At 47.6% G+C, this 26257-nt stretch overlaps 1 protein-coding gene across 2 annotated transcripts in view; it reads left to right on the top strand.

Moving 5' to 3' along the window:
- Positions 1-26257, top strand: part of Nmnat2 (nicotinamide nucleotide adenylyltransferase 2) — a 178106-nt gene that overhangs the window by 131700 nt on the left and 20149 nt on the right. The window contains exons 1-8 of one of the 2 annotated variants that reach the window (XM_087580180.1): positions 6122-6222; positions 7558-7646; positions 8352-8419; positions 10567-10645; positions 15250-15376; positions 17713-17793; positions 19247-19291; positions 22780-22856. In XM_087580180.1, coding sequence (XP_087436306.1) covers positions 6150-6222; positions 7558-7646; positions 8352-8419; positions 10567-10645; positions 15250-15376; positions 17713-17793; positions 19247-19291; positions 22780-22856 — 639 coding nt within the window. In that variant the 5' untranslated portion in view covers positions 6122-6149. 2 annotated transcript variants of the gene reach the window in all.

A 26257-nucleotide genomic window follows, 5' to 3' on the forward strand; every position in this document is an offset into this window, starting at 1 on the left:
TTTTGACTGTTATTGTATAAAAATAATTTAGTTGTCTGCAGACACTGGTGGCACGCATATTTAATCTCAACACTCAGGAGACAGAGGTAGGCAGATCTCTGGAGGTTGGAGGCCATCCTTGTCTACGGAGAAAGTTTCAGGACAGTCAGTGCTACACAGTGACCAGGGCATGTAACCCAAATAAATCCCTTCTTCCCCAGGTTTCTTTGGTTGATCATAGCAACAGAGAGTGAACTAGGACAATGGTGAATTACACTGAATGAATGGTCTTTCAAATATGGCAGCTTCCCTAAGGTACTTGCCACTTGGTTACTATATATAAAACTCTTTCTAGATATACATACCTGGGTCCTTTTTCCTAATATCTTGTTAATGATTTTTTTGTACATTTATTCCTAACTATATGGATCTGCAGTTGCTTTTATATACTATTATTTTTTAGCTTGGGTATCAGAATAATAACAGTTTCACAGAGTTAATTGGAAACTTTTCATTTTCTAGACAAGATTCTATAGGAGAGACTAATCTTGATCACCTGTCTGCACCTACCAAGTGCTGGGATTACAGGCATGACTTATTATGAATAACTCTGTGTGTTTTAATATTTGTTTTTTAAGTTGTTTTAGTAGTAGTAGTAGTAGTAGTAGTAGTAGTAGTAGTAGTAGTAGTAGTAGTTTTTTGAGACAGGGTTGCTCTGTAGTCTTTGCTGTTCTAGAACTCGATCTGTAGACCAGGCTGGCCTTGAACTCACAGGGATCTGCCTGCCTCTGCCTCCTGAGTGCTAAGATTAAAGGCATGCGCCACTATGCCCAGCACCTGACTGAGTGTTAAGAATTGTAATTTGAATTGATCCTTGTGTGAATCATATATAGAAGGCATTTTATAAATAGAGAAGTTAAGACTCTGAGAAATTAACTTGAAATCCACAGAGAAATTATGATGTATACATCTTCCTGTCCCAGGTTTGGTATGGCCCCTACATCCCATAGCTCCTGTGTCTTCCTAGGCAGACTTCTCTTGACATTTGGAATCTCCTTGGAAACAGAGAAGAGAATGAATTCACCTGTCTAGGAGGCTGCCAAACTCTTCCTTGCCCAACATTCCATTCAAGTTAGAGAAAAACGAGGTGCATAGAGAAAGACTGGGTGTCAAATCCAATACTTTTTACAGAAGATGGCACTTAATACAGAGCCCCACAACTAGTCAAACCACAGAGAATAAGGAACTGTGGATACCTCGACCCTTAATAAGACATCTGTATCACACCTCCTTCCCAGAAAGCCTCTGGGATCATTTCAGAAGAGGGAGTAGAAAGCTTCTAAGACCCACAGGTTGGAAACACTGTGTGAAACTATTTTCCAGACACACAAGCCCCATGCACACATAACCAATGAAGAGAGTGGTTAGAGTCATCCCCATCCTCACATCCCTCCAGCACCCATTGTGGACTTTACGCTCCGTAAGCAATTCCTAAATTGGGCCGAGCTGCAAGACCTCAGTAACTCTTCTGGTCGAGCTGCTTCGACTCAGTTAATGTTGGGATATTCCTTTTGGAAACCGTTTCTCTTCAAGGTACGGGACTTGAAAGCAAAGGGAAGGAGTCCTTGATCTTGGCTGAGAGAAAAGAGTGACAACTACTAAGACTATAGTAGGTGCTCCCTGGAGACTATGAATGCGGTCTGACGATCAGTGTGGGCAGCTCAAGGTCTCTTGGAGAAGGACACTCTATAGGAGTGAAAGTGGGCCCTGGAAGCTTCGTGAGCTTTCTGTGTGAGAGAGCATTTACTGCGTACTTATTGCTCAAGAGACAAGTCGCCCCACTGGGTGTCTTTGGCATGGGTGTCATCTTATAGCACACTGGGACCCACATAATGATTTGAAGGCAATGTCCACATTGTTTGGCCTACATGCAGCTCAGTGTGAATCATCTTTGGTCCATTTTGGCTCTCATACGATATGTTGACCTCATGCCCACTCTGGCTGTGCACTTTGAGAAATCCATAAAACAGGGGAGGAGCTGAGAGGATTCCCAGCTTTGAACTGGACGCATAGTGAAGTGTTCCGAAGGCGAGTCCAGGGGGCAAGAGGGTGCTGGTTGGACCAGACATGTTGGGCATGAGAAAGAACTGGGCTCCTAATGAAATACATGGATAAGAAAAGAGTAAACAAACTCTCGTTGGATAAAAGGCAGAGTAAGGAAGAGTGGCTCACGGCAGCTGATGGTCAGTGACAGCCAAGGGCCAGATGGATCTGATTCTGAGAAAGGCAGGAGCGAAGGGCCCAGAGATGGAAGGAGGGCTGTGAAACACTCATTCAAATATCAAAATAAAACCTAGCAGATGAAGTGATAGTGTTTGTTTAGAAAGCAAAGTTAGGGGAGGAGAGTAGGCATAATGGTTAAAAAAAAAGAGAAGAAACGAAAAGAAAAGAAAAGAAAAGAAAAGAAAAGAAAAGAAAAGAAAAAAGCTGGTTGTTCTTGCTGAGGACAAGAGTTCAGTTCCTAGCATCCATGACAGGCCACTCTCAAATACCTGTAACTCCAGATTAGGGGGACCTGATGCCCTTCTTTGGGGGCAACTGTACCCATGTGCACATCTACACATGCACAGACACATGTCTGTGCACACAACACACACACACACACACACACACACACACACACACACTGTAGTAGTTTAAATGAGAAATGTTCCCAATAGTGCCGGGTATTTGAACACTCGGTCCCTGTTTGATGGCACTGTTTTGTGAGGGGCTAAGGAATCTGTAGGACAGGGAGCGCTGCTGGAGAAAGCAGTCACTGGGGGCTGGCGTTGCGAGTTTGCCCCACTTCCAGTTCACTATGGTTCTGTGTGGACATGTGAGCTCTAAGCTCCCTGTCCTCGCTACCATGCATACCGGCTGCCATGCCATCTCTACCATGGAGGACTGTGGCCTTCTGAGATTAAAAGCCAAAACAAACTCTTTTCTTTTTTTCTTTTTTCTTTTCTTTCTTTTTTTTTTTTTTTTTTCGGAGCTGGGGACCGAACCCAGGGCCTTGCGGTTGCTAGGCAAGCGCTCTACCTCTAAGCCAAATCCCCAACCCCCAAAACAAACTCTTTTATAACTTAGTTTTAGTCATGACAAAGTTTTTGTCACAGTAATTAGGGAAGCACTGGCTATTCTTCCAGAACACCTGGGTTCAATTCCCAGCACCCACATGGCAGCTCACAACTATAACTTCAGTTGCTTGGGATCCAGCACCCTCACACAGATCCACATACAGGCAAAACACCAATGCACATGAAATGAAAAATAAATCGTTCTTCTTTTTTTTTTTTTTTTTTTTTTTGGTTCTTTTTTTCGGAGCTGGGGACCGAACCCAGGGCCTTGCGCTTCCTAGGTAAGCGCTCTACCACTGAGCTAAATCCCCAGCCCCAAATAAATCGTTCTTTAAAAAGTAAAATCAACCTTAAGTAAATGGATACCAGAGTGATGTACCCATTAGAATGACTAAATGTGCAAACCCAATAGAATCAAAAGTTAGCAGGAATGTGGAACAGCCATTGTTCTTATTGACTGCCGGTGGTAGGGATGCAAAACGGTACAGCCAGCACGGAAGAAAAAGACAGTTGCTTCCAGCACTAAATATATTCTCCCCATATGATCCAATGAGCTGATTCCTACATATTTACCTGAAGGCACACTGTACCAACACCCACAGGATTATAGCTTTGTCTATAATCACCAAAAAAGCTGGGAGTAATGACAATGTTTCTCAGTGGGTAGATGGACAAGCAAACTGAGAATCAGCTAGATGATGGAATATTATTCATTAATGAAGAAAAATAAACTATTTGACCGTGGTAAGTGTCTTCATTTGGTTTACTACCGTAATGATGAAACACCTGGACCAAAGCAACCCAGGAGGAAAGGGTCAGTTGGGCTTAGACTTCCATATTACTGTTCGACACCAAAGGAAGTCAGGACAACAACTCAAACAAGGCAGGAACACGAAAGCAGGAGCTGATGCAGAGGCCATAGAGGATGCTGCTTACTGGCCTGCTCCTCATGGCTTGCTCAGCTTGCTTTCCTATAGAATCCAAGACCACCAGCCCAGGGATGGCACCACCTACAATGGGCTGGGACCTCCTACATCCTACAGGCTTGCCTACCGTCTGATCTTACGGAGACATCCTCTTGATAGAGGTTCCCTCCTTCCAGATGACTTTCGCTTGTGTCAAGTTGACATAAAACTAGCCGGCACAGTAAGACATGAAGACCTTAAATGCATAGTGCTTAATGGAAGGACCCGAAGAGACTAGATGGTGTGTATCACTCTGACTACCTCGCAGTAAGCAATTTCAAACAAAATGGGTTGGGGATTTAGCTCAGTGGTAGAGCACTTGCCTAGCAAGCGCAAGGCCCTGGGTTCAGTCCCCAGCTCCGAAATAAAGAAAAGAAAAAAAAAAAAAAAAAAGGAAAAAAAAAAACAAAAAAAACCCCAGCGTGGTTGGCAGAGGTCAGGGTGAGAAGGGATGAATAGGTGTGGCACTATATGTGGGGCGTGTGGGAGTGACCTAGCGGAGGGAAAAGTGGGATGGAGAGCTAAGCACCATGCCTCCTGCTCCTGCGCCTGCGCCTGGGCCTGCGGGAGGAATCCTAATCCAGCTGCACTCCAGCTGCACACAGCCTTATCTAAAGCGGCTCCTGGCAGAACCCGCAAACCGATGAGACAGAACAATGGACCAGAGCCCAGGGCTGTAGCAGTTTCCACTTCCTGTCTTCACAGAAATCCCCCTCCTCCCACCTCCGGGCGATCCATTCTCTCCCCTACAGAATTCCCTATAGAGCAAATTAGATCCAACAGGACATCGGATGTAATCTCCCCTACCTTTGCCCCTTGGTTATGTAACCTCAACTCTTATTGGCTGAAGAGTTGTATGTAAGTTTTTGTACGGCTAGATTTGTACTCCTATGCTAGTCTCCCGAGTCTGTGGGAGTCTCCCGAGTCTCTGTTTCTCCCTATTTCCCAGTCCCGGTTCTGACAGCTATAGACTTTAGGCAGTGAAATAACACTCTGTGTGGTGCTTCATGATAAATGTGTGTCTCATACTTATCAACACATGGAATTCTAGAGCACAGGATTAATCTTAATGCAGACCAAGCACAATAGCTAATCAACTGGCACAAACATTCTGCACAAGGGAAGGTCATCGCTGGGGAACCTGTGTGGGAGAGAAGGAAAAGGAGCTGAGCTAAATTATAGGCGAAATATTTCCATTTACTCCAAATTTTTTTCTAAAATGGTATTAAAAAGTAGTGAATTCATTTTTTTTTTTACAAAAAGCTTTGACATTGAAGGGATAAAAGAAGCAACTGTGGCAGGAATAATTTTTTAATACACAGAGAGCCACCAAGGTCATGAAAACTTAATTGTAAAATCTACAACCAGTCTTGCTGCCCAACTCCTCCTTCACTCTGGGATTCTCCCACCGCAGAGTTCCCACCTCAGGGTGCCAGCATGGCTCAGTTGGTGAAGTGTTTGCCTCTGGCTGGAGGACCTGACTTTGATTCTTAGCACTCACTCACAAAGGCAGGCTTGGGGATGAAGAGGTGTCTCAGAAGTGAAGAGCATTGGCAACTTCCGCAAAGGTTCCAGCACCCAAATGGCATCTAACAACCAGATCCAGGGGGTCTGAAGCCCTCTTCTGGCCCGAGGGCACCAGGCACGTACTTGGTGTGCATACATGCATACATATATGCAAGCAGAGCTCTCATTAAAATCCATGGCAGAGTCACACATGGTGACACATACCTAAGCTCTCAGTGGGTAGAGACAGTTGGACTTTGTGAGTTCGAAGACAGCCTGTGAAAGACCCTCGCTCTAGTCTCGGAATGGCGTGCCCCAGGAAACACGAGAGACCGGTCTTGATGTAAAAGCAAGAGGCCGTTTAATAATAACGAAGCTTCGGGCCGACATGTATCTCACGCAGGAGACAGGGGAGTCGATCCCGAAACTTAAAAGTTGGGGGTTTATATAGGGAAAGCTAGGGCGTTTTGGCGGGGTTACACACGATTGGCTCATTCAAACATAGCAGTGAGAACAAAGAGAAAGAGTACGTGCTAGAAGTCAGGGGCTTATCAGGGTCTGGAGGACACCTAGTTAAAGCATGGCCCTGAGTGAGCTGGGGGAGGTGTCTTCCTGCCAGGTGTTCTATGAATCAGTCCTGGTAACTCGGGCTGGTTCCTGCATTCCTTTTCTTATTCTTTATGGCCTGCTAGTCCTGCCTGGACAGTGTTTAGCCCTGAGTCTGTGGATTTTGAAGCTTACTTTTTTAATTTTTTCCTTTCACCTGGTCTACAAAGCGAGTTGCAGAACAGATAGGACTGTATGCAGAGAATTCCTGGGTCAAAAAACAAAACAAAAAACAACAAAAGCATAATGTCAAGGATCTGTAACCCCTGTACTTTGGGGAGCAGAGGGGTTCACTGGCCAGGCTAGTTTGGACAGTTAATGACCACCAGGTTCAGGAGAGAAGTTGTCTCAAAAATAAAGCAAAGGGGGCTAGAATGTTGGCTTGGAGATTTAATGAGCACTGTACCCCCAGAGCGGCACCTGCGTTCACTTCCCAACATCTACATGTGGCTCACAAGCACCTATTGCTCCAGCGCCAAGGGATCTGATGCCCTCGTCTGGACTTTCTCAGACATCTACACACACTTGGGTGTGAGTGTGCATGCACACAATCAAAAAGTAAATATTTTTGTAAAAGTAAGGCAGAAAGACAATGAGGAAATCCATTTTGGCCTCCACAAGAGTACATTAACCCATACACCAAAAAAAAAAAAAAATGAAAGAATTGAAAATAAACAACACAGTAGAGTTTGTTCAATGGGCTCCCTTGGAAATAAAACAGGACTAGACTCTTAAAGCTCCCCTAGTTCATTAGTTTTTCTCATGGAAGGGAACCCGGCCTTGCCTGGTCAATTTGGAAAAGCAAATGATGCTCTCAAGGAGGCTTTTGTTTGGCCAGGCATTTTCTCAAGCAACTGTAATCTTGCTAAGTACCAGGCTGATTGTTAATTCTCCACGATTATGTACAGGGCCCTTTAAATTTGTTTTCCTGTTTCTTCCTTCTTGATAATTAGATGAGGCAATCAGAGCATCTTTCATATTCTAAGGAGACTTCACTTTTCTGTTAGGGGATGGTTCCTCTCCAGAATTTCTGCAAGAGACAACAGGCAACAGGAGTGAATTCTAATCCCAAGCTTGAACACCTCTTAATGAGGTGACTGTTTTAAACCCCTCCAGCTGCGTGGTTCCTCCAACACAGACCCCCTACCCCTACCCCCGACACTGGGTTAAGCCCCATGAATTCTCAATCCTTTCATTTCTGGGGCTAAGGTCCACCTCCCTAACCTTTCAGTCACCAATATTTGCTTCGAGGTTGACACCTTCTATTTAAATAGCAAGCACCAAACCTTGGCGGGTTCAGTGCCGAACAGATTGATTTCAATTATCACCTTTAATCCACACCTTTCCTCTCTTGTAATGTGCAGTTTTCTTCTCTTAATTAGAAAGAGCCAGGGATTATCTGCACAAGACTGGAAGATTTATTGTGATTGGTGGTATTGTCTCTCCAGTCCACGACTCCTATGGAAAACAGGTGGGTCCCTTCCTTTGCCCTCTCTTCTTCCTCACCTGATAGCTCCCCTGGATAAAACTGCCCTACTGTCCTCTCTGAGGAAATTCCTGGAAATGCTAAATGCCTAACTAACAGCATTTGGTTTCCCTCCCAGGACCACTGTCAGACGTGGGTATCTGGCTACAACCAGAGGGCCAGCTGCCCACCATAGCCAGCCAGCTGCTCACAAAGAGGAGTGAGCCTGCTCAGTGCAACTGTGCTGGGTTCCAGACTGGCAGCAGTTTAGAAGTTGAGCTGCATTGGAAAAATATTTTCCAAGATTTTTATTTTGGAAAAAAAGCATCCCAATGCCTCTTATGTGGGAACTCTCCCAGCCATTCCTGTTTCTCCCACAGTTACTGTAATCACCAGACTAGGTTTAACCTAGGTCAAACCTATGCAGAATGGCCAAGTGGGCATTGGCTGGTTCGGACCCAGATGCAGTGGGATACACCACATACCTTTCACACACACACACACACACACACACACACACACACACACACACACACGCACGCACACACACACACACAGCATCACCCAGTGTCTGTGTATCAGGGGTACATTCCTCATTTGCTCTCACCATCAAACATGGCCACACTTTGTAATGGGGTGGTTTGGGCTGGTGTTCCTCGGCACTGTGGAAGGCTGAGGACACCTCCTACTCATGGTTTTGTTGCTTCCTAGGGTCTTGTGTCAAGTCGGCACCGTCTCATCATGTGTCAGCTGGCTGTCCAAAATTCTGACTGGATCAGGTAGGGCTGGAATGATGATGTAAGAGCCAGGTGGCCCTGGGCTCACCGGCAAGGAAAAGGAATTTGGGACCTATAAGGGTGAGAGAATAGGAGAGGTATTAGCCCTGTACTGACTCTAATTAGGTAGATCTCCACTGGAAGCCCAACTGTTAACTTTATTTTTGAACCAAACAATCAGGCTCACAAAATTTAAGAGTTAGCCTAAGGAGTTTCTGTCTGTGACTCCTGGGATGTGGCTCTTAGAGTTTCCCAAAACATCACTGGGGGAGGAGCCTGGTCCCCAAACCCCAAATGCCTCTCATTCACCAAATTCCCACTAAATTCCATTGACTCACCCATCACTCCTTGTCAGAGAAAGTGGGTGGCCTTGAGTACCACCCATTTCTGAATTCAGGGTCCCTCCGGGGTCCACACTGACCCCTAGACAAGGTGTGGGGCCTATGAGCAGGGCTCTCTAGGGCATCCCTACCACTGGAACCTGAAGCTCTTTTCTTGATTCTCCACCCTGCCCCCCATTAGACTCACAGAACCACTAAGATGGCAGCATTCACCATGCTCTGAGCCAGCAGTGTAATTACAGCAAGCTTCCACTAATTATGCTAATTATGTCCCCCAAGTTCCTACCGTTATAATTTGCATGAGAAGATGGTGTTTAAAAAAATAATGGCACATCATTTGCTCTTTAATTTCCTATGCTGGAAAAATAAGCAGCACCTAGAAGTTTCCATGAGGAGAGGGGTACAGACCTCAGGGTGCGTGAGGGATGCAGTTAACCCAGGAGGGATGGTCAGGCAGAACTGCAGGCAGTGAACGGAAGCCGCAGTAATAATTAAGGTCTGTGTGGACCTGCACATGATTTGTAGAGAAGCCTGACCCTTGAGGGACTTTCTTTCCGGTTGAGGACTGGAAAGTTGGCTCAGAGCACTCGCTGTTCTTCCAGAGGTCATGAGTTCAGTTCTCAGCACTCACCTTGGGCAGCTTACTTACTGCCTGTAATTCCAGCACTCAGGGATCTCACATAGATAAATAAAAATAAATCTTAAAAAAAAAAACCAAAAAGACAGATTAAACGCTGGAGGACAGCCTATCTGTAATCAAGTCAGGAATAGAAACCATACCTCTTAATGCTGTAAATGAATGTTTAATTCCCTGTGGGAAATAAATCCAGGGGGAGGGGGAAACTGGCTAGAAGGCTGTTCCTGCTTTGACATTCTTAGAAAATTCTGGAATCATTCCTTGGTTGATCCCGTGAATGCTTACTGAGCACTACCACCTGTCTCACTGAGGTGACAAAGGGGTCTGAGGGTGAGCCCTTGGGAGGGAAGTTTTTAGCTAGCCCTTACCCAGAGCAGGTGGGAGGGGCTTGCTCACCTCCTATACTTGTGTACACAGGGACAGGGCAGGAGGAGCCAGGCAAGACAGACCCCTTTATTTTTACTTAGTAAGATCTCAACTCAGGAAACCTGAGGTGCCTGCTCATGGCAGGGGGTGGACAGGGATGCTCAACCGCTAAGAGAATGTTCTGAAATATCTCCGTTTAGCAGCTCATTAAGTTGGCAATTGAGGCCATGTGAGGAGGCATCAGTCTGAGGCAGGATCCCTGCTCACTTCCCAGCCTCCTGTTCTTGAGAAGTTAGCTGTCCTGAGGGCCTGCACCATCCAGTTTAGCTTGTCATGCCTTACTTCCAGCCTCAAGGCAATATACCACTGATGAGGTTCTTCTCCAGGGCTTGCAGCCTGGCGAGGCAAGCTTCAGTCCTTACCAGCCCCTGGCTCCCTTAATCCTTCTCACAATCCTGTAAGAGTCTGAAGATTTCCTTCTTCTATAGGAGACATCTTACTAAGCACTATGAATATAAAATTCACCTAGCCCTCACACTAGAAAGACTGCTGAGCTCAGGTTAAGCTCAAGTTAAACTCAGGGAGACTCGTACTACTCTCTTCCTTACCTGCCTATGCAAGATTCCTCTCATTTTACAGAGAGGGAAACTGAGGCTCAGGAACATATTCCACAGCCTGGTTTAACCTGCTTTGAGATCTAAGGACACAGCATGACCAGGCTTGCTAAGTTCCCTGAGCCTTGGGAGGAAGCAAGGTGGAAAGAGTGCATGAATGGAAACTGAGGACATCTTCTCTTGTCATGGCAGGGTGGACCCATGGGAGTGCTACCAGGACACCTGGCAGACAACCTGCAGTGTGTTAGAGCACCATCGAGACCTCATGAAGGTAAGGTGGGCCATGGCTGAGGGTGCATGGATGAGCAGGGTGCAGGAGAAGGGCTGATGCCTGTTGATTTGTTGGATGGCATCTGCCATCTGCTTCCCTCCCAGTTGTGAGGTAGACCAGCCTGTGTATGAAGCTAGAGAAGACAGTGAATTAGAGCCCTAGAGCATGTCGACCTTGCTGCCTACCTTCTACTCTGGCACAGCCTCCTGGTATGACAGGATGCTGTTGGGGCTGGATTTGGCATGGGCAGCTATCATCAGCTGGAGAAGCAAACTCTAGGTGGAATGAAGAAGACTAGGGTTGTAAGGGTTGGCGGTGAGGAGAAGACAGGGCAGGGGAATGTACCTCAGTTACTAGAATGCTAGCTTAGCATTGTGATACCCTAGATTTGATCCTTAGTACCAGATAAATTCTGGAAGTGGGGATTTGTACCCCTATATAGGAAGGTAGAGACTGGAGAATCATAAATTCAATGTCATTAGCCTAGGCTAAGAAACATTGTCCTCTTACCCTTTACACGTTGCAAGGTTCCCTCCCCATCTATTAGGACCCACGAATTCCCAGTCCAAGATAAGACGCCGTGTCCAAATGCTCCTTCATTCCCATGCATCCCTCCATCTAAGAACCTCATGGATGACAGTGTCAGGTCTGCTTTATTATCAGGTAACAAAAAGCAGAGAGAGGAGGCTATGTACCCGAGGACACGCAGTGGACCTAGGACAGAGGAGAGCTCCTGAGTTCCTTCCCCACTACAGTCTAGAACTTTCAGTGACCTAGGGCTGGCTGTGTACCAGCAGCCCCAGCCACAATATGGGTACAGTGCCCTCCATAGATCAATATCAGCCCGTGACCTGACCGACAGGCTGACAGACACAGCAGACTGCCCTTTGTGGTCATCTCCACACACTGTGTGGAGCATCTCCAGCCGTACGTTACCCAAAGGGGTCATTCTGATCCAAGGAGAGCTGTATCCCACTCCTCTCCTTGCCATTGGAGGGGCTGTCACCACCTTCTCTTCAATTAGCACCTCCTGGCTGCCCCGCCCTGCACCAACCCCACAACTGGGCTTCATTCTGCTCTGAGATTAGGGTCCCAGAACATCCGAGTAGACCAGCAGCAGGAGGAACATGGAGGACCAGCGGCTGCTACTCAACCTATTATAGTCCTCTGTGGGAGTAGACAGAACCTCTATCTTCAGAATCCTTCATACCTGTCCTGATTCAGTTTTTGATCGTCTTGGAAGGACTGTGAGACTTACTTACTCTCTGGGAAGTGTCCACAATGGAGTGATAAGACCGCTCAGAGCTGAACAGATAACTCAGCAGTTAGAGGGCTTACTGCTCTCACAGAGGACTCATGTTCAGGGGATCTGATGTCCTCCGTCATCTGTGGACACTGCTCTCCTATGCACCTGCCCACACACAGACACACACACATACACACACACACACATACACACATACATATATACACATATCCATACATGTATACACACATACATATATACACATATCCATACATGTATACACACATACATATATATACATACATAGGCACACATATATACATACACACACATACATACACAGATACACACACAGATACACACATACATATACACATACATACATAGATACACACACATACATACGCACACATACATACACATACATACACATACACACATATATACACACACATACATATACACATACATACATACATAGATACACACACATACATACACACATACATACACAGATACACACATACATACATATACACATACATACATAGATACACACATACATACGCACACATACATACACATACACACATATATACACACATTTACACATACACATACATACGTGACACATATATACACACAATATACATACACATACATACATGCACACATACATACATACATACACATACATTCACACACGCACATACATAGAAAGAATGATACAACTTTTTTTAAAGATACCTCATTTCCAGTATAAGAATGTGTCAGGATAGGTGAAAATGTGCAGTGGTAACAAACAAAATTATCAGTGGCTTACATCAGTTTATTTCTTACACTTGCCACTTGAGTTGGGGAGAGGAGTGTCATCTGGGAACCCATGTTCCTTTTAGTCACATGGAGGCCTTAAAGTGAGTTTCAGAAATGGAGAGTTGAAAACCCTTCTGGTATCCCTGAGCGCCGCCCTAGCCAAAATGGCCACAGGGCCTAGCTATTGTTGGGTTGTCCAAATGCCCAGGCTTTCTGGGCACTTCCTCTGTTACTCATGCCCAGAGCTTGGGCTGCAGCCAGAGAAGCACATTCTCAAGCTGCAGCTGCAGCACCCTGCAAAGGCCGATGATGTAGCTTACAGAGGGTCCACAGCCTTGCAGCCAGAGCTCAGTGCCGCTTCCTCATAACTCCCTGTTTCCAAGCCCTGCGATAAGGCTGGTGGTCCTGCCACAGGACGGTAGACTTGCCTGGAGGCTGGGTATGTAAAAACTGCTGAGGACAGGAGAGCCATGGAGGGCAGAGCAAGGCACAGCAATGGTGGCATGTGTGGCCAATCATTTTCTTCCTGGCAGAGCAAGCCAAATGGTACTAAGGATGCAGAAAGAGAAGAAATGTCCTTGGCCACAGAGCACTGCTAAGTACCGATGTGGCACTGACTTTCCTGGTGATAAAATAATAATAAAAGGCTGTAGATTACCTCTGTTCCATCAGCCAGAGCTGGGCAGAGGAGCCCACACAGCAGGCTGGGAGGCTGTCTGGTAGAGGCTGCTGGATGTTGCTGTGGCCTCGTGTTAGGAGCAGGAGGAAGTGATGGGTTAGCTCACAAAACAAATGCCTGCTCTTTTAGGGCTCAGGACTCCAGGCATTCTGCCTACAGGATCCCCTTTAGAAGCTGTGTCCAGAGGGTCTTCCTGGCCATCCCTGGGGCTTGAGGGTCCTCTCAAGGCAGGACTCCAATCCTGCAAATGCAATGGGTACCATCACCTGGGAGATGCTGATTTTTGGGGAAGGGACCTTAAATCCTTAGTTTCAGGATTCTCTGTCGCCCTCTGGCGCTGGGTAAAGGAACGTTACTTCCGGCTCTACTGTGGAGAAGGCTTCTTTCTCAGTCCTATATTTTCTCCATCACAGGAGGGAGCAGTAGACCTGATAACACAGGTTGAGGGATAATTTATCTTAAGTCACCATGTGTCTCTGATGTGTGATGAGCAGGCCCAAGGGGCCTTGAAACTCACTCCGCACTTCCTGTGACACAAATACATCCTGCTGTCTATGGCACTGCTCTCTAGCTGGCTGGTACTGACGTGTCTAGCTGGCAGAGGCTGAGGTGATGATGAGGTCTGTGGTTGGCCTGACCTTTCCCAGGCCTGCAGAGCACCATCACAGATATGATCTCACTTGAGTCATGGCACACAGCAGATTACTTCAAGTCCTACCAGGTGTCATAGACTTTACACATTCTTGCTCAAGTAATTCTGCCACAGACAAAATGGCTTAAGGCGGGCCTGCCCTCCTGAGGGGCAGTCCTCTGGCCAGGAGATCAACCTGCTTAACTGGGCTAACTCCTAAGACATGAGACTATGACTGATTTCCACCTACATGTAGATTCCTTTATTTTGTTTTGTTTTATTATTTTGTTTTGTTTAACTGCAAAGGATAGCTGAAGATTGTAATCCCAGCACTTACAGAGGCAGGTCGATCTTTGAGTTCGAGGCCAGACTGGTCTACAGAGTGAGTTCCAGGACAGCCAGGGCTACACAGAAAAACCCATCTCAAAAAAGAAAGAAAGAAAGAAAGAAAGAAAGAAAGAAAGAAAGAAAGAAAGAAAGAAAGAAAGAAAGAAGAAAGAAGAAAGAAAGAGAGAAAGAAGAAAGAAAGAAAGAAAGAAAGAAGAAGAAAGAAAGAAAGAAGAAAGAAAGAGAGAAAGAAAGAAGAAAGAAAGAGAGAAAGAAAGAAAGAAAGAAGAAAGAGAGAAAGAAAGAAAGAAAGAAGAAAGAAGAAAGAAAGGGAGAAAGAAAGAAGAAAGAGAGAAAGAAAGAAAGAAAGAGAGAAAGAAAGAAAGAAGAAAGAAGAGAGAAAGAAAGAAGAAAGAGAGAAAGAAAGAAAGAAAGAAAGAAGAGAGAAAGAAAGAAAGAAGAAAGAAAGGGAGAAAGAAAGAAGAGAGAAAGAAAGAAAGAAAGAAGAAAGAAAGAAAGAAAGAAAAGTTGCATGTCATCCTCCTCAACTACATAGTTTGAAGCTTGTCTGAGATTCATCAGATCCTGCTTCTTTTTTAAAAGGCGGGGGGGGGGAGGTAAATATAATATCAGACTTGAATTAAAATTAAGGTTCAGGAACAATTGACTGTTTAAAGTCACATTGCTAGGAGGAAAGCTTGAACTGGGATCCAGGGCTATGTGACATGGCCTGCTGAGTTACCCTGTTTCCTGCCAGAGCAGACCATGAGGTGCAGCCAAGCCCAGGACCCTCCCTTAGCTTGAGGCTGACTCCCTCTGCCCGAGGAAGATGTCCATGGGGCAAGGCAATCGGCCGGCCCATAGCCCCTGGGCTAAGGACACTGACTCATTGCTTCTCCTCTCCCCAGAGGGTGACCGGCTGCATCCTCTCCAACGTCAACACGCCTTCCATGACACCTGTGATTGGACAGCCACAACACGAGAACACCCAGCCCATTTACCAGAACAGCAATGTGCCCACCAAGCCCACTGCAGGTAAGGGACACTGGGTAAACTCCTTCGTCTTCAGAATCATCTAGAGGGCCCACCCAAGATTTGAGTTGGTCAGGCTGGATAGAGGAAGAGGAGGAGGAAGAGACTTAAGGGTAGGAAAGAGAAGGGAGAATGGAGGGGAGAGGAAGAGAGAAGACAGAAAAGGAGAGAAGAGAGTGTGCCTTCGTAAGTGTTTAAATATAAATATAATTGCCTTAAGTAGGGATTTAATGTATGAAAGGGAGCACTTTTCTTTGCCTCTTCCAGGGAGCTTGAAAGTCTCACCCAGGGTCACAGTGAGGAAGTGGCAGAGCCATGAGTCACATTGCATACATAATGCCCATATTCTTAGCCAACCTCCTCAACAACAAAGAACAAAACCACCACTTCCTTGCCACTAGCATTGTTCGCCTTACGAGCTATGTGTTCAATTATTGTGTTCTTGTTGAATGCACTAATCCTGTGACAGATATGCTTTCTTTCCTCTAACCCCCCCCCAAACAAAAACAAAAACAAAAACAGAAAACGAAGATTCAGAGACAGTTAGTGACTAGCTTAAGTTGTACAACCCAGAAGTAGAATCAGGCCCAAAGTGCATGCCCTAAAGCAGTGGCTCTCAGCCTGTGGGTTGCAACCCTCACAGGAAATCCCTATCAGATATCCTGCATATCAGATTATTTACATTACGATTCAGAACAGTAGCAAAGTTACAGTTATGAAGTGGCAACGAAGTAATTTAGTGGTTGGGGGGTCACCATGACATGAAGAACTATGTTAAAGGGTTACAGCATGAGGAAGGTTGAGAGCCACTGCAAGGTAAATTCCAAGATGAAGCTGGGTGTGGTGGCAGACAGTTATATCCTAGAACTTGGGAAGTGGAAACAGAAGGATCAGGAGTTTATAGACAGCTTGGGCTGCGTGAGTTGTTGCTGTTTCAAACAAAACATGGGGCTAGAGAGATGGCTCAGTGGTTAAGAGTACTGACTGTTCTTCCAGAGGTCCTGAGTTCAATTCCCAGCAACCACATGGTGGCTCACAACCATCTGTAATGAGGTCTGATGCTCTCTTCTGGTGTGTCTGAAGACAGCTACAGTGTACTTACATATAATAAATAAATAAATGTCAAACAAAACATAACCAAAGATAAGTTCTAAGAGACAGACGCCCACTGCTTTTCAAGCCCAGAGACCACATGCTATTACATCACTGGTCTTCTATAAACATGGTGATGGATGAAGAGCCAGGATTCCTCGGTTTGCATGCAGTTACACTGGGTACTAAGAAAGTTTGGGGAGGAAGGCCCAGAGCGAAAGATCACTGAAGAGCCATGTAGGACACTTCTCAGCCACGGAGGATGCCTGATTACTGTGAAAGCCAACTGCGTGGGCAGGCATGCTCTCCCTCCTTTGCCCTGCAGAGATGATTCCAGAGTGTAGACTGCCACAGGCTGAGGTTCTGTGAATTTGGATGCTGCTGTCCAGTGGGGCTGACTGGGGACGAACCCACTGAGGAGCTCATGAGAAATGTATTAGTCACAAGGGCTTTCCATTGCTGGGACAAAAATGCCTGAGAATAATCAACCTTAACTAACAAAGACGTACGTGGCTTGAGTTCCAGAGATTTTAGTCCAGGGTTACCCAGCCACGTTGTTCTGATGCTCTGCAACTGAAGCATCATGGGAGTGGGTAGCAGAGGAGGAGGCTCACTTGGTGGCTGGGAGCAAAGGAGAGGAAGAGAGGCAGCAGGACACACCCCCAGTGATGTAACTTCCTGTAATCAGACTCCGCCTCCTAAGACATCACTTCCTGCAGTGTCATCTGCTGGGGACTAAGCCTTCCACACATGGCCTTTGGGAGTTATTTAAGATTCAAACCAAAACGTTAAGAATTGTAAGAACAGAGCGGCGTGAATGCCCCTTAAAATGCAGTCAAACCAAACATACGCACGTTATACTCATTAAAATGGAAGAAAATAACACGCCAAGATGCTAAGCAGTGGTTATCTCTAGAGGTGGGATAGTGGGCGCTGCTTCTTTTCCTCTTCATAGATCTTCCCTTTCTCTATTTTCCACTTTTCAACAATGCAGTAAACATGACCAGAGAGTAGACGGCCTCTATGGCTCACAGTGCTTGTGTCTTAGACTCTGCATGAGAAGAAAGAATTTCTGGCAGTCACTGTTCTGTCCTTCTCTCTTCCTTCCTTCTTGCCTTGCACTTTCCAGCCCCGCCCTCTCCAGTACACCCCTGTTGTTTACAGCGGCCCCAATGCTGGGCTGCCTTGAGTGCTAAGTGTGAGTGGTTCTTTCCCTTTGTCTCTGTCTGTCTTATTCTCTCCCATAGCCAAGATCTTGGGAAAGGTGGGAGAGAGCCTCGGCCGGATCTGCTGTGTCCGCCCACCCGTGGAGCGCTTCACTTTTGTAGGTAAGGTCAAAGGCTTCCTTTCCCAGCTCCAGCTTTCTTCTTTCTCACCCTCCTTCATACATCAGCAAGTAGCCCCACCCCCAGAGATTAATTTATTGAATTGTTAATGCCCCTAAGGTACAGTACTAGGAACCAGGGTCTTTGGGAGACAATTACTTATGAGGGTGGATTGTTCTCTCTCTCTCTCTCTCTCTCTCTCTCTCTCTCTCTCTCTCTCTCTCTCTCAGCAAACAAATAAAATGTAATTTAAATTGTTTTTTAAAGAAAGGGCCCTGCAGAGCTAGCTTGCCCCTCCCACCGTCTGAGGACACAAGGAGATGACGTATCCATGCTGGCTCCTTTATCATGGGCTTTCAACATCCACGACTTTCAGGAATAAATTTCTGTTGTTTAGAAGTCCCCCATCTACCCACCCACCCACGGTGTTTGTTGCAACGACTTGAATAGAATTGGACATCCTTTGGTGGAGTGGTCATTTGTAGAGCTGTAGTTGACGGAGACCAGAGGCAAACAGGAATGCCAGGTCTACAGTGTCCAGAGCTGGTGGGAGCATCTGGGTGATCCTCTCCCTCCTCCAGCCTGGGCTCGTTCCTCACCCTGCACTCCATAAAATGTGTCTACGCACTGGGTGTTCCCCACGAGCCCTGGATCCTGCAGATCAGTTCAGGCAGAGTCTGTTCCTCCCGTGGACATACAGGATTTCCCCCTAGGTTCCCTCTGTCTTTTGGGTGCTTCCCAAAGACTCAGTTTAGGTGAGAACCTCCCAGCCCCTAGAGTTCTTTCCCCTCTAACTCTGGCTGCCTCTGCCATTTTGGAGGTTTCCAGTTTGGGGCATACTGACAGGGAACTAAGAGATGGCTGAGGAGGCAGAGATGGGGGCAAGGCAGCTCGTGTAGATTTGTGTGTGCACACTTGTGTACCTTGGGCACCTCCATGCAGACAATACATACCAGGAACAGATGCCAGAGGCATGATCCTTCCAGATTTTGTGACATCCCACTAAGGAAATGACTTAACATGCCAATTTTGCTGGTTCTTTAAACCAGGAAGGAACTGAAGGGGGAGGAGGCCACCTCTCGTGCCCCCCAAATCCCGTGTCCCAGGTTCTGAGGGCACAGTTCTTGAGGGCAGTTCTCCTGGGATACAGAAACAGAAGGCACTCAACATGAATGTGTCTGTCAATGGTTTCCCCAGTGTAATGGTCTAATTACGAAAATCTCGGAAATACGAGGGTCTGCCCAGCGAGGGATGAAGCTGCTTCCTGTCATTGGACACATCTTTTCCCCATCTTACCCAGCCTCTATTATTGAGGAGGCTCTCAGCTCCCTAATGCTCTTCTCTCTCTCTCTCTCTCTCTCTCTCTCTCTCTCTCTCTCTCTCTCTCTCTCCCATCCATCTGTCCATGTTTCCCTCCCTCCCTCCCTCCCTCCCACCTCCCTCTTTATCCCCACAGATGAGAACGCCAACCTGGGCACAGTGATGCGGTATGAGGAGATCGGTGAGTTGAACCATGAAAGCGGGGATATTTGGAGCCTCTTGCCCCCAGTCACCTGGGAGCAATGTCGGGAAGTGTGGAGACTTGAAACCTGGAGTGGGTTTTACAGCTGGGTCCATGGCCAGAATGTTCCTTCTGCAGAGTACGATCATAGTCTTACCTAGAGTCTTTTTAATGTCTCCCCATTACACTCACTCCCCAGTAGTAGATCAATCTTCCCCTCTCAGCCTCCCCTCCCTCATCTAAAAGATTGAAAGTCAAGCGTCAGTGCTGGTGAGAGAGACCATTGTTTTTGTCCACTGATACTGCACACAACCAAGGTAGCTTCGGGCTTTTCAATGCTTTAAGGTAGAGAAGGAAGCAAGAGTTGACTGAAAGCTACCACGTGACTTGCCTGCAGCCTCGACTGAAGCTAAGGTGTCCCGATGTCTGTGTGAGACCCTGGTGCCCAACCCAAGTCCAGAGTAGGAAGAAGCTGGTTGCAATCATCCGTCGGGGAGGTGGGAAGGAGCTGACAGCTTCGTAAATGATCGAAGCAGATCAGCAAGATGAAATCTTTCTGAGGTTCCAGAGTGAAAGGTGGGTGGGAGAGCCAAATGCTTGCAGCTGGAGAGGGATGGCAGAGGCCGGCGGGAATGGAACTGGAGCTGGCACAGGCGGTGAGGAGAGTCAGCAGATCTCTAGGAGGAGAGGCAAGTTGGTGTCCAACCCAGCCGGATTTTACTTCTGAAGATGTGTTAGATACCTTGCAGATACTCCTCTGAAAGAGAGAGAGAGAGAAAGAGACAGAGAGAGAGAGAGAGAGAGAGAGAGAGAGAGAGAGAGAGAGAGAGAGAGAGAGAGCTTGAGCCAGTGCTGTGGTCTGGGCTCCTGCTGTGATCCTGAGAGTCTTGGAAATGCTTGATGCTTGATACCCAGCAGATGTGATAATGTTTTGAGGTACACCTCTGGTCTGAGATGTAGTCCTGCCTGGGCTACTCCTGTTGCTTTGCTAGAACCATTTGTAAAATGGTGACAACTGATTACTAAGCAAAGCCATTATTAATTTAAAAAAAAAAATGGAGTGCTGGTAGCACGCGATTAAACTGTGTTGAACCAAAGCAACTCCAGAGCCTCATGTCTTAGTTTACCTTTTGGACTTTAGTATCATTTACACATCTGCTTGTCAGCTCTGAAGTCTGCAGGAGAGTGGACACCTGGCTTTCTGGCTGGTGGGTCACCACAAAGCAAGTTCTGTAAGCCCAGAGGATCCAAAGGGCAGACCATTGGGTGAAGCAGTCAGGTCCGAGCTCAAAGCCCTAAGCTCACACTCCTGCAGTCCCCTGTCGGGACTGTCACCCTGCTGCCATCTCAGCCCAGCAGAGCTCAGAACAGCCCTGGGACTTTCAATATACATTTATTCTTTCCCAGCTCCCAGAGCTTGAGTTGGGCTATGCTGTCCCTGCTGGGGGAAAATCACCTCTGCTTTCAACTCTGGCCTCCTCTGACTGCTTTTGCTTTCGGGAAGGGAAAAGGACCCCTGGGATAACGAAGAATTCTTGGCTTCTGAAAAGGAGAACTGTGCAGCCCCTGCTGACAGACTCCAGGTTCACAGTGGTTCAGGTGGCAGCTGCCTCGGTGTACCGTACAGCGGGAGCTGGGCTGGGCCACTGGGCTATGAATAGCTGGAATTCCTGAGCAGGGAGTGTGGAGGGAGAGTACTGATTCTGGCTGCTGGCCCTGGGTCAAGATGACCAGGGGAGGCAGGCAGAGCCCAGTGGAGGGCAAAGGGAACTAGCCTACATACTGACCCTTATATCCTGCAAGGCCCTGGTACTCACAGGCTCCTTGCACATCACAAGGAAAATCCACCTTTTTTTTTTTTTTTTTAAAGCGTCAGTGAGCCCATTCTGTTTTCTGGGGTTGGTTGCTTCCCTTATGGCTACCCCAGTTCCAGGGCTTGTGGACTGGAAATATGGAAATCACTGCTGCCCTCCAGTGGCTTCATATGGGACCACAGACTCTACCAGGGTCTCTACCAATAAGCACCTCTGCTGTGGTGCCGGGGCTGGGGTGGGTCAGAGGTTTCATTCTGCCTCTCTGGGCTTTAGCCCATTTTAAACGTCCTGTAATATTCTTGAGCAAGAGTGTGAGTTCTAGCTTAAGAATGGAAAACCCAGTTCAGGGTTTTCAGCCTTGGTGCTGCCAGCATTTAGGGCAGACATTCTGTGTTGTGGGTCTGCCCTGGGCACCGTGGGGATGCTCACTTAGCAGTGTCCCATCCACCAGATGCCACGCTTCTCCTCTCCCCAGGCACGACAACCAGACATTGTGAAATGGCCCCTAGTTGTCTAGGGGCTCTCGGGCAGTCCGTCTAGCTCTGTAACCACATCATTGACTGGCTTAACCACTCACCATGTCTGAGTACCCACCTTGGGCCAGTCACTGCCAGGCTCTGGGGTTATAAAGACACATTAAGGTTCTGTGCCTGAAGAGGCAGCATAAACTCTCAGTCTTTATTGGGTTCCCTGAGGGGGTGGGCTGTGAAGACCCGGAGACAATGAGGTGGTGGCTGCTTTCTCCACCTGCCTCAATTCCATCTGGAGACTCTCGGGGCAAGCTCGACATCTTAAAGCCCTTGCCCAGCCCTGGCGTGTAAGTCAGGCAAAGCCCTGGGCTCTTAGAGACCGGAAGACTGGTGGTCAGCTCTGCACAAGAGGTCTCGGTGTCTCCGGTACAACATGCTGAATAAGGCAGAAACCTGGGCAGCCTAAGATCTGCACTAGACGTGGGACACTCTGAGGAATGTCACTCCATTGAACCTCACAACCGTTTGCTGCCAGTTTTAAACGGCGATGGGCCTCACTGGAATAATTCAAATTGGGCTTAATGAGGGAAGGAAAAACAACTGACAGGCGGCGAGCACCATGCGTAAAGGGGAGGTGGCTCCAGGCCTCTTCTTGAGCCCTTTGCTGAGGCCTATGGCCACAGTCGATCAACTGGGATACTGCACTGTTGCAGCCAGCAGTCTCCCTCCATCCCATCCCTGCCAAGTTGGAACTTGTCCAAGAAGGCCCGCTCTAGATGGAGAGAACACAGAAATAAGTGTCTGTTATCCAGCCCTAGGGAGGCTGAGGCAGGAGATTCCAGAGTTCAAGCCTCAGCTATACAGCAAGTTTGAGGCCAGCCTAGGCTATAGTCTCAGGAAGGGAGGGAGGGAGGGAAGGAAAAAGAAAATAACAGAGACAGAGAGAGAGGCTCTGAGTCCTTAAGCCAACGTATGTAGCTGACTGCCACTGTTAGAGAGCCCGGCCACCCTGCTCTGGCCCTAAAGGGGTGGAAATCCCACTGGAGATGGGGAGGGTAAATGCGGGGATGTTAAAATACCCTGGCGTGGGGTTGTCAAGGAGACCTGAGCCACACAGTTCCAAGAGTGCAGAGATCGAGAGCTGAGAGCTGTCGCCCAGATTCCCACTCGGATGCCGTGTGCAAACTCTGTTCTCCCTCCCCAGAGCTGCGCATCTTGCTGCTGTGCGGTAGTGACCTGCTGGAGTCCTTCTGCATCCCAGGACTCTGGAATGAGGCAGATGTGAGTAGCCAGGTTTCTTATCCACAAGCGGCTTGGGGTGGGGGTGTGGGTGTGCGAGAGGCCTGCTTGACTTTGGCTTCTGTCTTACTCACCGACACAGACTGGAATCTCTTGCCTCCTCAGAGTTCCCAAGAGGGCAATTCATTCACAGGACTGTGGAGGAAAGTTCTCACCTATCCCAGGCTTTGTCTTCTACTGCATATTTATCCACACTCCTCCTCATCCATACCCTGGGAAACCCTGAGAAAAGAAAGCACTCTGAATTATAGAATGTCTGGATCCAAGTGCTGCCTGGGGCATGCATGCTGGGGCCATGGAGACATGAAGGGAAAGGTCAAGAAGAAATTTTGCCCTTTGGAGATTGTAGGCGTGGCTTGTTTTCCTTTTTGGCCTTTGAAGGGAGAGTAACTACTCCCCGAAGCTCCCCATAGTGAAAGAATAGGGGTCCAGAGGGGGGATTCGGTTAATGGCAAAGGTAAACAGGATCCTTTAGATGATCGATTTGGCATAGGTGAAAGAGCCCTCAAGGCATTTAGAAGTTCCCGTCATCAGTTCTCACTTGGATGGCCAGTCTGTTGTGTTTTTATAAAGAAGAATAAGAAGCCAGGGATATGTTTGGTAGAGACGAGGTATGGTTTGGGGGAAGGGGGTGCCTCTGTGGGCCCATGCCGAGGCATCCCTTCCCCCTGAGGTACCAGCCATACGAACCAGTATAAGAATAGAGTTTATTCAGTGCATGGGAAGGGGAGTTGAAGGGGTAGGAAAGAGAGAGAGAGAGAGAGCTGTCATGAGCATGTGGAGGGGGCATGGAGAGAGAAAGGACAGAAGGAGAAGAGGGTAAGAGAACAAGCAGAGAAGTGAGGAGAGATTGAGGAGGGGCAAGCAGCCCCTTTTATAGTGAGTCAGGCTCATCATGCCCACTGTTTGGTGTGCCAGCCTGCCAGTTGCTGAAACAATGGCAAACATTTTAGTAAGAGTTCATTGCCAAGGCGGCCAGACGTGAAAAGGCGACGCCCGGGGTCCCAAGAAGGTAAGGGGCATTTATGAAATAAGAAGGGTCTCAAGCTTGCAAGAGATGTTGCCACAAGGAAAATGACGTAGCCTGTAGGTGGGCCATCAGAGCTTTACCGAGGCTGTTCTGAAAACAGGGACATTAGTGGGCTCTAAGGATGGAGCTTCAGCCACCTGGCGCCAAAAGGTCACCAGTTGGACACTCGAGTAGGTCAATAGTCTCAACTGCTTTCTGCAACCTCCAATTCCTGAAACCCAACCTGGGCAACTGCTGTCATGGTGACCCTGTTGTCAGGTATCGGCTACAGTGAAACTCCTGGGAACGCGCTGCCAGCTTCCAGGGAGGGCTTAGGAGGAAACTTTGCCCTTTGGAGGTTGTAGGTGTGGTTGGTTATGCTTTGCCACCTTTGAAGACACAGCAACTACCTATTCTAGGCTCTCCTTAGCAAGAGAATAGGGGTGTGTGTGTGTGTGTGTGTGTGTGTGTGTGTGTGTGTGTGTGTGTGTCGGGGGTGCAAATGGCTAATGGTATAAGTAAAGAAGATCCTTCCAAACTTAAAGTGTATATCACAGTGCCTATCCCATAATTAACAGGAAACGCCACGTGACTTCTGATTGTTCTTTTTGAGACAGGGTTGTCTTTGCCCAGGCTGGCCTCAGACTTGCTTCGTACCTGAGGATGGCCTTGAACCCCTAATCCTTTTGTTTCCATCGAGTGCTGGCACTAGACTTGCCCCACCCCATGACACCTGGCTTGTAACAAATGCTATAAGAAAGTTCAACAAATGTGAACCAAGAACCCTTGTGCACCCAGTAGCTAGTCCTGGCGAAGGGAGTGTGAGCTAAGTGTGCTGTGGGGGAGGGGTGGCAGAGGAGGACCATTCTGAGTGGACCTTTCATCTGGCGACCCTGGAGCAATTTCCTGCAGGTGAAGTTTTAAGCTTCCTTTCTGCTTTGGATTAAGTGGCTTAATCAGCTTTTGCCTTCCACCCTCTGCTAGGTGCCGGGAAAGTAAAAAGTCACTGGCAGAGATCTCAGGAAAGCTGAGCACTTGTCTGGGGGCCCCTCCAGGGAGGCCTGAGCAATCTGGGAATTTAGAAGGATGCGATTGGCAGCTGGTGCAGAAGCCTGAAGAGCCACTTGTGTGAACAGGAAATCCCTGGGGCTGTTTACTAAGTGGGACCTGTGGGGAGCCTCTTGGCCCGTGTCCCTGATGCCAGTCTCTCTCCTGGTTAGCTCTCTATGGGGTAGATCTCATTTCCTACTTGATGCTTTGGGTCTCTACCCCACCCCAGGTCTTCCTGGCTCTCAGTCACGGGTGTTGAGCTTTTTAAAGCATTTAGAGCATTGGCTGATTGAGAAACAAAATTTAAGGGGCTGGAGACGTGGCTCAGCAGTGAAGGGCACTAGGTGTTCTTGCAAAGGACCTCAGTTTGGTCCCCAACACCCATAGTCTGGCCACTCACAACTACCTGTAATTCTGGTGTGTGTGTGGGGGTGTGGATAATAGAAAGACTATGATGACACAACCTTTAGGGGGATATGGAGCATGTGCATGAGGAACTATGGCGACAAAGACATGTCACATTTGGTGGTGAGTCATTGAAGGCCTGAGAACCTTGTTCTGGAATGTTTCTAACACAGGGCATCTGATGCCCTCTCTAGGCCTCCTAGGGCACCTGCACTCATACAAAACACATACATTACACACACATACACACAACAACAACAACAACAAATGTCACAGTGAAGTCTTGTCCACTCCAGTGATTCCCCCTGATGATGTGGGAGAGGGGCTTGCCACAGTCCTGACCAGTTTGACTTCATGGATTCCTGAGAGTAGTCAGAGGATGGATAAACCAGCACCAAGGAGGGTAACCAGATAGCTTCAGTCTTCTTGGGAATTTAGTGCAAAATCCCAAGGCTAAGGAGACAGTCTGGTGCTAGAGTGTGACCCTTAACCCCCCAGTGAAGCCCTGGATAGAACTCCCAGAACTGCAACGCAAATGGAAAGCAGCAGCAGCAACAACAACAACAACAACAGATCCAAAGACTGAGGCTGGAGTAGTAGCCCAGCTGGTAGAGTGCTTGCCTCATGTGCACAAAACCATGGGTTCAATCCCCAGCACCATATAAACTAGTCCCAGGATTGGGAGATCAGAAGTTCAAGGTCATTCTCTACTACGAGTCCAGTTCAAGGCCACCCTGTGATGCAAGAGGCCGGGTCTCAAAACAAAGAGGATTTTTTAAAAAGGTTCAAAACCTGACAGTCTCACATTCTTAGAACTTCCTGTCTCAGGCTGACAGACAACCTGGATGGCTGGTCACCTGGGAGACTTAGGACATCCATCCCAGAGGGCACAGTAGTCCCTGCATCTATCCTGTCTGAG

This window comes from Rattus norvegicus, chromosome 13 (genome assembly GCF_021556685.1).
Source record: "Rattus norvegicus strain SHRSP/BbbUtx chromosome 13, alternate assembly SHRSP_T2T, whole genome shotgun sequence".
Taxonomy (NCBI): domain Eukaryota; kingdom Metazoa; phylum Chordata; class Mammalia; order Rodentia; family Muridae; genus Rattus; species Rattus norvegicus.